Genomic DNA, 15235 nt, shown 5'->3' with positions numbered 1-15235 from the left:
GAGTGGCCCGTGGAGTGAGATGTGGTAGCAGGATTGCCCCTGAGAAGGTGGACTGAGGAATGGGACAGCTCAGGGGCTGGGCTCATGAGCTCAAGGGCCCAGCTCTTTGCAGATGGGAGCTGCAGGAGCCAGGGTGCACATCTGTCATCCCTGCTCTTTGGGAGGCTGAGGCAGGAAGCCTACAAGTTAGAGCCCAGCCTAGGCAGCTTAGTGATTTGGTGAGGACTTAACTCAAAATAAAACTGTACAAAAGGCTGGGACAGTGGTTCAGTGAAAAGGCCCTGGGCTCACAAACAAGCAAAGGTAAATCACAGCAGAGTGTATTTTGGGGGCAGAGCATATACATGAAATCCTGGGCTCAGGACTCGCATCCAAAAGTAGATAAACTAGCAGTCATGTCCTTCCAGCTTGAGCCTTTGCTGTCTGGCTGTCATCTATATCAGGATAAATACCAAGACTCTAGCCAGGCCCCTGCTTAGTGCACCACAGGCTCCTGATTCTGTTCTCTTCTTTTCTCTGCTCTAGGGTCCTCTGCTTCTATCGCTAAACGATCTTATGCACCCCAGGGCCTTTGCACATGCTCTTCCTGCTGCCTTGGGACCCTCTGCCCCATGCTCCTATACCTGTCTTCTTCTTATCCTGAAGGGTTCCCTTCATGCACGGCCCATCCTGACTCCCTCACCTCCTATCTCACATACCATGGGACACAGAATCTGCTCACTGAACACACTACAATCTGTACTTACCTACTCATTCATTTGTTTATTTGTCCCTGGTTTCGAGGCTCCGGAGGTCTCCTGTAGCTTGGGGACTTTCCGGGGACCAGATCTGGATAGCAGGACCTAAGCAGTCCCTTGGGGGCCACCTCTGTGTCTGCTAGGGCCTGGGACACAGGAGCACTGTCCTTGGCTCCCGACTGCTAGTGATCCCAGCTGGTCCTCTCTGGGGCCCTGCCAGACAAGGTGGGGGTGGGGGGTGCATAGAGTCCGCCTGACCTCGCTGGGGCTTTAGCTGCATCTCCAAGGGCTTTGGAAACCCAGAAACCAGCTTTTCTGCCCTTAGGGCTACCGCCGTGCACCTTGGGGCAATGAGCTGGAACCCAGCGCTCAGCAGGATTAGAGGAAGCAGAAAGAGAGGAACAGAAGAAAGCAGAGAAGCTGCAGGAGCCAACCTGGCCAGCCAGCTCTGGTGCAGGGCAACTGCCCGGGGCAGAGGCCACATCAGGAAGAGGCAGCCTGAGGCCGACCCAAGGGAACGGGTGAGGCACAGGACAGAGGCAGGTGAGGAGCCAGGGAGCAGGCAAGGGGAGGGGAGGGGAAGGGAAGGAGGAGAAAAAGAAAGGACTCCCTCAGACGCAGATGAAAAGAAATCAGGAGGAGGAGGAGGAGGAGGAGGAGGAAAAGAATACCTCTGAAGTTGGGTGCTATCTTTACTCCAGACATCCTCTCCTGAGCCTCTTTAACCCCAGAGCCAGGGTGGGCTCCTCGGTTCTGGTTCTGTGCTTTTGTCTGAGTGCAGCTGCAGTCCATCAGACTCTGTGGGGCTGAGTGGAGCCGGGCTCACTCTTGCATCCCCAATGCCCAGCACACAGTAGGTACTCAGAAAAATAAAGACTCCAATTCGTAGGCAGAGAGCTGTCTGGATCCCGCAGGCCTTTCTAACAGGTTGCTGGGTTTCAAAGGATGAAGACTGGCTGGGCAAGGTGCTGCACACTGTAATCCCAGCGCTACTGGAGGCTGAGGCAGGAGGATAGCAAGTTCAAGCCTGACCTGGACAATTTTGCAAAACCTTGCCTCAAAATAAAAAATAAAAAGGGCTCAAAAGACACAAGACTTCCTCTTCCACCCCCATTCACGCCAAAAGAGAAAGTGAGGAGACAAGGTGGCAGAGAGGGCCTGAGATGTTCTTACTACCTGAGCTCAGTGGTGCCTGTGTGCTGTCTCCACCCATGGTGGTCCCAGGGGCCTCTCTAACCTGCCCTGAATAACACACACACTGGGCTCAGCAAGTGGTGTGCACCTGTAATCCCAGCACTCCAGGAGGCTGAGGCAGAAGGATCAAAAGTTTGAGGCCAACCTGGACAACTTAATGAGACCCTCTCTCAAAAAAAAAAAAAAGAAAGAAAGAAAGAAAGAAAGAAAATTGATATAGCTCAGTGAGAAGGACCAAGGTTCAATTCCCAGTTCCACTGAAAGAAAAAAAAAAAAAAAAAAAGAGAGAGAGAGACAGAAGAAAGAGAGAGGAGAGAGAAAGGCTTTGCACAATTCAGTGTTGTGTGGATCATTGGTTTGTTTTGGTCACAGCTGTGTCCCGGAAGTGTTTTTGGAGGAGCCTCAGGTCTCTGTGATTGTGTCACTGTGCAAGGTTCACCAGGTAACTGGTCCACGGGATTACCATTCCTGCCTCAGTGCGGACTGAACCAGACAATGTACACAGGAAATTCTTGGAGTTTAATCAACTTAGGTCCAAAATCTGGGCAGATGAGGAACTGGGACAAGAGGAGCCTGGGTAGGGAGTCACACAGGGAACCCTGGAAGGCAGCCTCCTAGGAGACTTCCGGAGGTCTTCAGGGAACCCCCAAGGGCCATGGCACCGCTGGCACCCCTGCCCCACCTGCCAACTCGCAGGAATTTGCCCCATGACCTTCCCAGGCACACTCCTGTCGCCATGGCGACCGGTGTTGGAACAAGCGGCCTGATTGTCCCTGCTCAGCGGGGCAGGTGAAACCCTGGCCACGTGACCGATACTGGGCCAGGTGCAGTTATGGGACCCCCCCCCTCCCGCCTTAACCCATTCAACACCGCCACCTCCTGGCCATAGGCCACACCCTTTATGCCCTTAGTCCCCAACCAGAAGGACGGGGACAAAGATAGGAACACTGTCCTGGGAGGTGACAACGAAGGGCTGGGGCTGGGCCACATTCTGGCTCAGTGACTTGGAGCTGGGTGGCGTGGGCCCCTTCCTCAAGGGGAGATTGAGGATAATGTGGTTTTCAGGAAAGCGGAGGGAGGGGGCGGGGAGCACCGGAGCTGCAGTGTACCCTGCACCCACACCCGGGTCAGCAGGGCAGGGGCTTTCCGAAGTCTCCACGCCACACTCCCTGCCACAGATGAGGACAGTCTCCAGCCAACAGCCAGCCCCCTTCCAACAAACTAGCTGGGGAGACCCTTCCCCAGCTCCTCAGCAGAGTCGCTGCTGCCCCAACCCCTCCCCTGCCCCGCCCACCGCTGTTGGGTAGGTTCGCACGCATAGAAACCTCAAACCAACTGGTTTTTCTGCTTGCGAGGCCAGCCCGGCCGGCCTGTGACAGCTCCGGGGGCCCAGGACTCTGAGTTTATGTCTTAAGCTAGACCTAGGCCCTTGGGCTCCTGGGCAGCTGGTCAAATGTCACAGGCCAGCCTCAGGCTACTCAGGTGGACACCAGGCTGGTGCAGGATAGGAGCTGTTGGAAAACACGTTTGACCTACTGTCCTGATTCGTCAACCCTCTCCCTTCACCCTGGGAACTAGAAAAACACCCTGGGAGAAGCATCCTTCCTGGTCCTCAGGCCAAGCGCATGGAGGGCTCAGGTGTCCCAGGCACTTCTAATAACTATGCTGCCAGCAAATGATTGCACCGCTTGGCACACTTAGGTCCCTAGCGACCTCAGATTAGAACAAAGCACCTGCGGAGTCCCCACAGGCAATGTTAGAGCAAAGGCAGCAGGCTGCACTCCAGGCCTGCCTTGGCAGGGGGTGTGGAGGGGACATGGCAAAGCCTCCTGCCCCAGCTTCCCCTGTGCATTCATAAAATCACTTAGGCTTTGCACAAAACACAGCCTCAGTCCTCCCGGAGTCCCCAGCCTCAGGTGGACACAGGGGAGGCCAATCCTATAGGACTGCACAGTGCACTGACTGATCTTTGAGAACTCAGGTGGTTCCAAGGCAGGAAATCCAGGAAGCCTTGAGAAAGTGGCTGCTGCACTGGGCCCTGAAAGGTGTATGTGACTTTGCAACTAACTAGTCAGAAGTGTCACCACACAGGATGCAGGAAGGTTCCTAAACTCACCCTATCAGCAAAATTAAACTACACATTCACTGATTCCCAGCGTTGAAAAAGTTTTCAGGGCACTTCATAAGAGGCATAAAGGGATTTATCAGAAACTTTAAAAGCACCCCAAAAAATAGATAAGAGAGTTCAAGACCCTGCCAGAAAGAAAGAAAAGAAAGAAAAGGGCCTTGGGATACAGTTCAGCAGCACAAGTACCCTCCTGGCAAGCACAAGATCTGAGTTCTATTCCCAGGACCAAAAAAAAAAAAAAAAAAAAAAAAAAAAGAAATAGAGCTCAGGTCCTCAAGAGGAAAAGGCCCCTTGTGATCTGCAGCTGGGTATATTTTGGGGGCTAAAGGGAAGTCTTTAAAATGGGCAATCCTCAAAAAACTAGGGCTGCAGATTTCTTTTCTTTCTGCACATTTGTTAATATTTTGATGAAAATCACTCCAGCCATTTCTTCATTTTTTGCTGTGTGATTACGCACACGCATGTGTGTAAGTATATTTGCATGTCTACTTACATATAGTCTCTCTTTTTTGTACCAAGGATCAAACTCATAACCTTGCACATACCAGGCAAACAATTGGTCCCTGAGCTAAATTCCCAGCCACCACATTTTTTTAAAAGACAGTTTTCTGCCGTGTAGTCCAGGCTGATCTGGAACTCAGTATATAGTTCAGGCTGGCCTTAAACTTGCAGCAATTCTCCGGTCTCAGCCTACCAAGCGAAATAGTTGATATACTTTTTTAAAAATCCATTTTATTCAAGGATAGAAAGAAAGAAAAGAAGAAAGGATGAAGAAAAACTACAATAAAAATTCAAAGCATGTCAATCAGGGGCAATAATGGTACACACACTTCACATTGCCATCCCCAAGTCATTCACCCAGAGCACAAGACATCTGCAGTACAAATCTTTCTCTTCAGCAAACTCAGAGAAATCAGTAGGGTATCTATCTTAACTAGGGCTTGGGGATTTAGCTCTGCAGTATAAGTGTCTGTCTGCCTTGCAAGCCTGAGGTCGTAAGTTTGATCCCCCGTACAAAATAAAAAAGAATTATCATAACTATCTTTATATACATACACATATAAATGTTATTTCTTTCAGCTTGTCACACTAATGAAACAATACAATGTTTATACATGTGTATCTTATTTATTTCACTAATCATGTTCTCAAGGTGCATCCATTTACCTATAAAAATGTCCATTTTATCATTCTTTATGGCGGTACAATGGAGTACTCTCCACTGTATAAAAATATCACATCTTTTTTATCCATCCCTTAGTTTATGGGCATTTAGGTTTTTTCCAAGATCTGGCTATTACACAATGCACTACTATAAACATGGGTGCACTTATATCACTGTGGTATGATGTTTTTAATCTCTGTCTCAGCCTCCTTCTGAGTGCTGGGATTACAGGCACTCAGGAGGAGGCTGAGACAGATTGCTGTGAATTCCAGGCAAGATGGATGATCTGGGATGTGTATTCCTATTGTCTGTCACTTAAGCCATCCTGGAGAGTTGTGTAAGAAGGCCAACCACTGACATGTGTTTTAAGTTGTGACACGCTCCCCAAGGATGCTGCTGTTTCCTCCACTGTTGGAGGCATTGTGTGTGGGAGGAAGCGTAATTTACAGGCCAAAAGCACAGACCTAAGAGCCCAGTTTACGCTCCTAAAGGTTTTTAGGAATTTTTTTAAAAAATGTCTTGTAGGGGCTGGGGATTTAGCTCAGCGGCATAAATGCCTGCCTTGCAAGCAGGCAGTCGTGAGTTTGATCCCCGGTACCGATAAAAAGGAAAAAGACAAAAAGAAAAAAAAAGTCCTGTAAAGGAAGAAAACAAGTAAACTGTGTCCCGAGGTTGCAGTTTTTCTTAAAGTTTGACCCTCGTCTTTTTTTTTTTTTTTTTTTTTTTTTTTTTTTTTTTTTGTCTTTTTCCTTTTTATCGGTACTGGGGATCAAACTCACGACTGCCTGCTTGCAAGGGAGGCGCTTATGCCGCTGAGCTAAATCCTCAGCCCCCTTGTCTCCTTTCTTTCTCTTCATTCAGTTTTATCTTAGAAGGAAGACACAGCTGGGGGAGAGACAGAGCCAGGCGCGGTGGCATGGTGGTGAGATGGCACGCGCCTATAATCCCAGCACTCTGGGAAGATGAGGCAGGAGAATTCCAAGTTAGACACCAATTTAAAGACTTGGTGATAATTTGTCTCAAAATAAACATTAAGGGCTGGGGTCTGCTGCAACTCCAAACAACCTCGCCCACCCGCGGGGCTCCCTTGAGGGACATGGCCTGCCACGGGGGGGGGGGGGGCTGCATCCAGAGCTAGACGTCTGTCAGTTTCTTTACTGTGGAGGGAGCTGCTCTGGGCCATCGGGGCAGTCCAGCAAAAGAACCGGACAATACAAACGCCTCGGCCGGGGTGTGTGTGTGTGTGTGTGTGTGTGTGTGTGTGTGTGTGTGTGTGTGTGTGTGTGTGTGTGTGATTCGCCTCCGACCGAGATTCCGACTCTGCACTCATCTGCGGTCTTGGTCTCTGCGCCTTTTCCCACCTGTAAAGGTGGTCTCTGAAGCCTCTCCTTGTTTTCTCTAGAGGGGAAATCGGGGTGGGACAGGCGCTGTGCTCCGTCGAGCTTAACAGGCCCTGCATCTGTGGAGCATGGCGCCCCGACAAGAGCCACTTCTGGCGCCTGTGGCCTGCGCCAGCAGCACATGAAGCATGGCACCCGCCCAGAGCAGTGCGTGGAGACCGAGAGCCAGGCCATGAGAAGACTGGGCACAAGGCCCCGCCCCGCAGCCGCCAACATACCGCTCCCGGGACCAACTGCGGCGGAGCAGAGTAGACCTCATTCACAGGGTGAGAAAGTGGTGTGGAGAGAACCTGGGGGGGGCGGGGGAGGCCTCTAGGGGGCGTGGCCGGGAGCAGGGCTCTATGGGCGGGGGTCCTGTTGGATTACGCAATGGCGCAAGGGGCGGGGCTGGGGAAACGTACTGTTTTCCGGGATTGCGTAAAGCCACTTGTTGGGGGCGGGAACTAGGTGGGCGGAGACTCCGTGGGAGAGAGGGTTCACTATAGGCGGGGCTCGTGATGTGAGGGCTCCTGGCGGACGCATGCGCAGCGCCTCGCGCGTGGCAAAGCGGTCACCACTATGCTCCGCTGGGCCAGCGTCTGCAAGGCCTCCCGCGGGGCGCTCAGTCCCTGCAGGCCCAGCACTTCGAGGATACCTGAAGCTCTCAGGAGGAGTAGTGGCGGTGACCGAGGGCACGCCGAGCCGAGGTCAGGCAAGGACGCCGGGTGGGGAGGCTGTGCACCCTTCCCCCACCCCTGCTTCTCCTTGGTGCCCCGCCCCCTCCGAGGCGGCTTTCCGGGCCATCCCCTTGAAACTCTCCTATCCTGGCCCTTTCCCTCCAGGCCGCTGCCGCTATCCTACAAGCTTCTGGACGGGGAAGCGGCCTCCCCGGCCCTCGTTCTCCTGCACGGACTCTTCGGCAGCAAAACTAACTTCAACTTCATCGCCAAGTCCTTGGCTCAACAGACTGGCCGAAGGGTGAGCTTCTGGGTGGGCGTGGCCTGGGAAGAGCCAGAGACGGGCCAGCCTTTGGGTTCCTAGCTAGGAAGCGGTGGGTCGAGTTTAAGCCTGCAGCTGAATGAGAACCTAGCATGATGGAGGACACCTGTAATCCCAGCTCTCTAGGAGGCTGAGGCAGGAGGATCAAAAGTTCAAGCTCTGCCTGGGCCGCTTAGTGACTTTTGAATAAAGAGTAAAAATGGGGACTGGGGATTTATCTGGGGCTGGGGATTTACCTCAGCGACATAAGCGCCTGCCTTGCAAGCAGGCAGTCGTGAGTTCGATCCCTGGTACCGATAAAAAGGAAAAATGCAAAAAAAAAAAAAAAAGGGCTGGCGATGTATCTCAGCTGGAAGGCCCTTGGATCCAATTCTTAGCACTGGGGGTTCAGCGGTTCAGAGGCTGGGGAGGTCTTTCCCAGGACAGAGGCCACAGAACGGACCCAGAGTCTGCATGGACACCCATTCATATTCTCACACTCTGCCGCCTATCCAGTCCCTCATTCCCATTGTAGATCTCCACCAGCCACTTCCCCATGAAGGGACGACACGAAGCTCACCACTTCTTAACTGTCACCTGTGCTCCAACTCTTGGAAAGCCCTGGAGTCTCCTGGCTTTCTCCGGGGTTGCCAGCTAAGCAGCCCAGACCTTCAGATATCTACGTGGTCACACCCCTGGGCTTCTGTTTTCTGGCAGAGTGGTCCCAGCTTATTCACTGAGGCCTCCTGGCCTGGGCACTGGCCCCTCCCCTCATCAAGATCTGACCCAGACTCTTTAGTCCCCTCTATTTCAGTCCTTGTTGGAACCACTCCATTCTCCCCCACTCCACAGGTGTTGACTGTAGATGCTCGGAACCATGGTGACAGCCCCCACAGCCCGGATGTGAGCTATGAGGCCATGAGCCAAGACCTGCAGGACCTCCTGCCCCAGCTGGGCCTGGCACCCTGCGTCCTTATCGGCCATAGCATGGGAGGAAAGACAGCCATGCTGTTGGCCCTGCAAAGGGTGAGTGCCCTGACTGGCACCCCCTGCCATCCTGTGCCCAGCAGGTTATCTGGGATTCCAGGCCCTTTTATTCTTGCCCTTTGCCCAGTCCCTAGTTCAGTTTCCTCCCACAGCCCGAGCTGGTGGAACGTCTGATTCCTGTGGACATCAGCCCAGTGGCCCATACTTCCTTGTCACATTTCTCCACCTACGTAGCAGCCATGAAGGCCATAGACATCCCAGATGAGCTGCCTCGATCCAGTGCCCGGAAACTGGCTGATGAGCAGCTCAGCCAAGTTGTCCAGGTAATACACCCACCCAACTGGTGTAGACTAGGCCCTGCCTATTGAGGGAAGGAAGATGAATGGTGGCCTGGGCCTCACAAGGACCACCCCTAACTGCTGCACCCTACCACCACCACAGAACTCAGCCGTGCGGCAGTTCCTGCTCACCAACCTGGTGGAGATCAACGGGCGCTTTGGTTGGAGGGTGAATTTGGACGCCTTGGCCCAGCACATGGACGACATCCTGACCTTCCCTCAACGACAGGAATCCTACTCTGGCCCAACCCTCTTCCTCATCGGTGGAGACTCTGCATTTGTACAGTAAGTAAGCCAGCCTGAGTGAGAGCAGGGGATGGGCAGGGAGTGCCTGAGAACTCCAGGAATGCCATGTGCCTGGGCTCATGACTTTCTGTCTCTTCCCACTCCCCTCCTTTTGTCTCTCCGTGTCACCCACTGGCCCCCATGTGCACACCATCTCTGGGGGACAGGCCCAGCCACCACCCTGAGATAAAGCGACTCTTCCCTCGAGCACAGATGCAGACTGTGCCCAACGCAGGCCACTGGGTCCATGCCGACCGCCCACAGGACTTCATAGCTGCCGTGAAAGGCTTCTTGACCTAAGAGTTGCCCCTGCAAGAGGGACCAGGAGACGCTGGGCTTCTCATCACTCCATCTGGCTCATCTTTCCATACAGAAGGACTCAGGCTGAGTGGACATCTGGTGCAGGGACAGTCAGACCTCCAGCTTTAATGAACAGAGATGGTGCCCCCAAAGTCCTGGGCCAGCCTCTTACCACCATCGGCCCCGCCGACCCTGAGGCAGTTGGGCCTGGAGGCTCCTGGCAGCACCAGCGTCCCCACGGATGCCCAGCACACCCCCAGCCTCACTCTGCAGCTGACTCTGCACCAGCTTCGCCACTAACTGCTGCATGTCCTCCTGTGGGGGAGAGCAGGGTCAGGGCTAGCCCAGTCACATCCCCACCTCTCCCAGTCCAGCCAGCACTCCATCCTACCTCCCAGGCCTCCACCTCCTGCTTCAGCCTCAGTTTCTCCTCTAGGACCTCCAGCAGCTGGGCCTCTACAGCACACAGCCTGGCCCTGCATGTGTCCAGCTCGGCCTCCACCGCTTGCTTCCTGCAGGCATAGGAATAGCAGCTTGAGGCTCAGGGCCTCCAGGGATGCCTGGCTCCCACCTTCCCTCCAGCAGAACAGGGCCCTGTGGGTGAGCCTGCCCCTCCCCCAGGCCTCACCCCACACCCCCTCAGCCATCTCTCACTTGGCAAGGGCTTCATCCCGCTCCTGGAGCACCTGGTCCAGTGAGGGCTCTGGCTGTGTGGCCCCCAGCGCTCCAGGGGATTCTGGGCTCTGTAGGGTGAAGGGGCAGAGGGCTGAAGTTGCCTGAATGAGGTGTCCCACCTTGGCCTTGACCCTGATGCAGATATCAAGAGGGAAGGAGGCTGAGGCAGGCTGTACCTCTCCCCTGTGCCCAGTCTGTGGTTGGTCCACCAGAAAGTACACCAGGGGGATTCAAGCCATACCGAGGAGGTGGCAGCGGTGGCCATTGTCTGCCCTAAGAGCCAGTAAAGTGGTCAGAGTGTCTGGACTCCCAGAGTGAGGTCTCACCAGCCCCCAGGAAAGGACAGGGCAGGTGGGTTCCGGACACTTACCCCCAGGGCCCGTACACGGAGGGTGGCCTGGTCACTGGAACTCTGCCTGACTGGTGTGGCAGCCTAGGAGGCGGCCCTTTGCCCTCCCTTCCAGATGGGACACTCCCTAGGGAGGGCCCTGCTCCAGCAGCCCCGCCCAGGGCAATGAGTAGGAACAAGTAGTCCCTCCCTCCTGCACCTGCAATAACTGGTGCCTTTCCCCTCCTTGCCCCCAGGGGGCGCTGTATCCTCTGCCTTCAAGGAAAGGTGCCAAGGGGTGGCTCCCTGGTACCTTAAATGGCACCTTCCACACACACAGCTCTAACCTGGCCTCGGCAGAAAATAAGGGAAACGTTTATTTTGTTTTCCAGTACCACGATTGAACTGAGGGCCTTTGCCCAGTCCATTTTATTTTGAGACAGTCCGGATAAGTTACACAGACTGACTTTGAATTCACAAGCTTCCTGCCTCAGCCTCCTGGATAGCTGGAATTAAAGACACGTGCTTGGCATGAACAAAAACTTACTCCTGAGATCTTGAATATCTCTTCCCCTGCACTCTTGCTCCTAACCTCTGTGACAGGTCCAGCATTCATTCCAAGAGCAGATGCTGCAGGCCCAGGATCTCAGACACAGAGCAGTACACTGGTGATGTAAACTTGTGAATGGAGCTCATCACTGTTGAGAAGCCAAAGCAGCAGTGCACGTGTATGTGTTTGAATGTTTGTTTCTGGATCAAACCCAGGTGCATTCCACTACTGAGTTACCTTCCCTGTTCCCCATTTTTGGCGGAGCAAGAGGAAGTCTCACTAAATTGCCTGGGTAAGACTGTGATCCTCCTGCCTCAGCCTTCCGGAGTGCTGGGATTACAGGTGCTAGAAAACTTCAGTGCTCCCTCCAGGAAGCCCCTGCTGTGACCACTCCAGGTTGACTCTGGGTGCCTACACAGCTGGTTTTCTGCCAGTGCCAGCCTTGATAGTGTCTTCAGTTGAAGAGGTGGCCGAGCTGTACCCAAACGTGCCCTTTCTGTGAGATGCATTCAGTTGAGAAGCTACCGGTACTGTGGCCCAGACAAGCCCTGATCTCTAGGCCTCTGTAGCCACCAGAGATGAAGCCAATGCCATGTAAGAGGATGAGGGGTCTCTGGGGCAGGGCATAGGGGCATACAAGTCCCTGCACCATTCAGTCTGATGGGTTCCCCTCTGGGCTCAGGAGTCAGCCTGCAGGAGGCTTATGTTTGCCAGACATTTAACTTACTTTGAAACAATTACAAGGTGTTTAAGTTCCAAAAAATAGCTTTTGAGGGGTAAAAAAAATTTGACATCAGATATTGGAGGCATTTTCCACTGCTGTCTATTCTGCTCAGTCTAGGACAGGTCACAGCCTTTGTGTGTCCCAACCTTGGCTGCCCTGAAGATTAAGGGGCCCTGTTTCAAAAAAAAGCAATAAATAGATCTAGAAAAACTAGAATTAAAAGCTTAGTAAGAGCCCAGTTGGTGGTATGCATCTGTAGTCCCAGATATCAGGAGACTTGAGGCAGTAGGATCATTGCAAGTTCAAGAGCAGCTGAACTACAGAGTGAGCTCAAGGCCAACCTGAACTGCATAGTGAGACCCTGTCTCAAAAAACATAATTGTGCAGTGGCTGGGGATGGAACTCAGAGCAGTTCGCCAGCAGGCACAAGGCCTTGGGTTCAGTCACCAGCACTGGAAAACATGATGGGATGCACCACAGAGAGAAAGGGGGAGGGAGGGATCGTGGAAGAGCAGGAGAAGGCTGTTCCACGTAAACCTGTGGTTGCCCTATGGAAACCCAAATAATTCATCTGCCCAGATGAAAACCATCCTAATCACGCTCAGGGCTTAAAATAATGCTTTCAATTCAGAGGTTCAAGAATGCTTTGATGGGGGGCTGGGGATTTAGCTCAGCGGCATAAGTGCCTGCCTTGCAAGCAGGCAGTCGTGGGTTCAATCCCCGGTACCGATAAAAAGGAAAAAGACAAAAAAAAAAAAAAATGCTTTGATGCTGGGCCTGATGATGCACACCTCTAATCCTAGCACTTGAGAGGTTGAGGTAGGAGAACTGCCAAGTTCAAGGCCAGTCTGGGCTGCATAGTGAATTCAGGGTCTGCCTGAGCTACATTATCTTGACCGTGTCTCAGAAAACAGGAAAGGGGCTTTGTTTATAAGTGAAAGCTCAAGAAAACTATTCGGAACCTGGAGCGGGAGCTAAGGAAGACATGGTTTTTGTTGTTTTTTTGAGACAGGGTCTCCCTATGTGCCTTGAATTCACTGTGTAGCCCAGGCTGGCCTTAAATTCCTGGCAATTCTCCTGCCTCAGCCTCCCAAGTCCCGGCAGTATGGGGGGTGTACCACCATGCCCAGCTAGAGACATGATTGTGACAGTGAGATTGGAAAGCAGAAATAAAAGTGAAGGGTTTGAATAAACTTTCAAAACCATGAGTGGAAAAGTATTGTTTCCACATAAAAATCTCCTTTAAAATAATGTGGCTTTAACTATTTAAAATTTCACTACTTTTTAAAGTAGTAATTACTCCTCATCACTTGAAAGTTTGAATTATAATATTAGGCAAAATTTCTTTTCATCTGATTAGGAAAAAGACATTTACATTCAGGCATGTAAAGAATTTCATTCTAAAGTGCCATCTCAGATGGCACACCAAGTAGGGCACTGTGCATCCCCCCAAACACACCACCTCCCTTCCGGTGCAAGTGCACCAGGCCTCAGGTAAAGCTGCAAGGTGACAGTTTTGGACTAACTGGGGCTGGGGAGATATCCCTTGGGCCCCTGGGTACTGGGTTTTGTGGCGAAAACAGCAGGCATGCTGGCTGTTATGCCTTTGATCTAGATGTCCCCCCAAAGCCTCATGCAATCATACTTTGGCTTTTTCAGAAGTGACTGGAGCTAGAGTGTATGGTATCAGGATTGACTCATGGTACAATGCTAGGATCAGGGGCCTTGGGGTTAAGGGTGTGGGTGGGCAGCACTCACACCACCCACTTAAAGGAGTCTGGATAACATAAAACAATTTTTTTAAGACAAGGTTTCATTGGGGCTGGGGATTTAGCTCAGCGGTGTGAGCATCTGCCTTGCAAGCAGGCAGTCCTGAGTTCGATCCCCGGTACCGATAAAAAGGATATGCAGTTCAGGCTGGTCATGAACTCACTTCGTAGCCCAGGCAGGCTTCCAACTCGCAGAAATCCTCCTGCCTCAGCCTCCCAAGTGCTGGGATTGCAGGTTTATGCAGAAAAATGTTGAGGCCCCTTGTTGCTTTTGCTACCTTGTGGGTGCCATGAACTGTCCCTTCTGGAATGCCAACCCTGCCTTGAAGCCAGCCAATTATGGACTAAAACCTCTATGAACTGAGTTAAATAAACCTTTTTCCCCTTTCACTCTGGATGTCTAGTATTTTGTCTGAGCAGTGAGAAAAGTAACAGGTACTGGGTATGGTGGCCTGCCCAGTGGGAGGATTGCCACAAATCTGAGGCCAGCCCACGGTGCACAGTGGGTTCAAGCCTAACCTGGACTACATAGCAAGATCCTGTCTCAAAAACAAATGAGAAGAGATAACAAGAGAATGTTGTTTGCACACGCACATGCGCGCACACACCCTGGTCATGAAGCCTGAGTCTCCATATTCCACCCCAGCTGTGCTCCAGGAACTGTCTTGATCCTGAATCCTACGAAAGCTTCCTCCTCGACCTCCTCCAGATGCCTGTAAGCCCTGCACTTCCCCTTCATTGTCCTGTCGTGGTTCCTATATTTCCCACCAGCTGGGGAGCTTCTGGACCGCAGGGGGAGACTTCATCTCTGCTCCAGCACACAGGTGCAAGGCAGCAGCAACTCCCACTTTGACCAGCAGGTGGCAACAGCGCTCAGCACCAGGAGTTAATTGGGCCCCTCCAACCACACCCAACGCCTTGGATGATGCTCCCTGATGCCCAGGCTTTCCCCCAGGGGCCCTCTATAGGAACCGTGATCATACAAGTGGGCAAGTGTTTGTCACTCTGCAAACACTGGAGACTAATGAGGCAGGAGTTGGCTGCTGCTTTGCTGCAGGTGTCCTGACCCTAAGGTGGTGTGGCTCACTCAATTTAGACCTTATCCATGTGTGACGTTAAGTGTGCACGCCTGTAATCTCAGCACTCTGGGAGGCTGAGGCAGGAGGACTGCCAGCTCAAACACAGCCTGGGCAATTTAGCAATTTAGTGAGACTGTATCTGAAAACAAAAATTAAGAAAAGGCTCGTGATTTTTTAAAAAGGAAAGAAAAGGCTAGTGATGTAGCTCCACACAAAGACCATGTTTCAATCCTCACTGCACTTACACGGGGCATACAGAAGAAAAAAAAAAACTCACTCTTAGGTGTCAGGATGAATTCTTGGAAAAGGTGCTGTGTAGGAGGGAGGTACCAGCTGTTGCCACTGGGGGCAGGGGGAGGATCACAGGGGCAGGGGAGAGATGCTCAAGGGATGCCCACCACTGCTAGTGCTGCACCCCCCCCCCTGAAGTCATCCTCCCAGGCCTAAGCTCGAAGGGTGGGAGGAAGGCAGGGCTGGGGCAGGAAGGACACAGCTGCACTGAGGTTTCAGGTGTCCCCCTGCCCGGGTAGATGGACGTAGGGGAGCAGGTGCCATTATTGGGACTCCAGGATGCCTATCTGACTGGCACAGGGACAGGACTTGGTGCCCTCAGGTTTTG

The 15235-nt window shown here is 52.6% G+C and overlaps 1 protein-coding gene across 3 annotated transcripts; it reads left to right on the top strand.

Annotated features, from left to right (window-relative positions):
* The first annotated feature begins 7084 nt into the window (after positions 1-7084).
* Abhd11 (abhydrolase domain containing 11) lies at positions 7085-13927 on the top strand. 3 transcript variants are annotated; one of them, XM_063234311.1, is made up of 6 exons: positions 7085-7310; positions 7446-7581; positions 8434-8607; positions 8721-8891; positions 9010-9191; positions 10887-13927. In XM_063234311.1, exons 1-6 carry the CDS (start codon positions 7183-7185, stop codon positions 10930-10932), a joined length of 837 nt encoding a protein of 278 aa, XP_063090381.1. In that variant the 5' UTR covers positions 7085-7182; the 3' UTR covers positions 10933-13927. The 3 variants fall into 3 exon arrangements, with proteins under 3 accessions (XP_063090381.1, XP_063090380.1, XP_003470163.1); XM_063234310.1 differs by having other exon boundaries at positions 9405-13927; XM_003470115.5 differs by having other exon boundaries at positions 7091-7310; positions 9359-13927.
* Positions 13928-15235: the final 1308 nt, after the last annotated feature.

Source organism: Cavia porcellus, unplaced genomic scaffold, assembly GCF_034190915.1.
Source record: "Cavia porcellus strain 051 isolate PalLab524CR breed Dunkin Hartley unplaced genomic scaffold, mCavPor4.1 scaffold_23, whole genome shotgun sequence".
Lineage (NCBI taxonomy): Eukaryota > Metazoa > Chordata > Mammalia > Rodentia > Caviidae > Cavia > Cavia porcellus.
This window is presented reverse-complemented; position numbering and strand designations above follow the sequence as displayed.

Excerpts from the sequence above, each read along its gene's own strand:
- Abhd11 (XM_003470115.5), top strand. The coding sequence starts at position 7,183 with ATGCTCCGCTGGGCCAGCGTCTGCAAGGCCTCCCGCGGGGCGCTCAGT. Across the intron at positions 8,608-8,720 it reads TGCTGTTGGCCCTGCAAAGG|CCCGAGCTGGTGGAACGTCT; the intron begins GTGAGTGCCCTG and ends TTCCTCCCACAG. Across the intron at positions 9,192-9,358 it reads GGAGACTCTGCATTTGTACA|GCCCAGCCACCACCCTGAGA; the intron begins GTAAGTAAGCCA and ends TCTGGGGGACAG.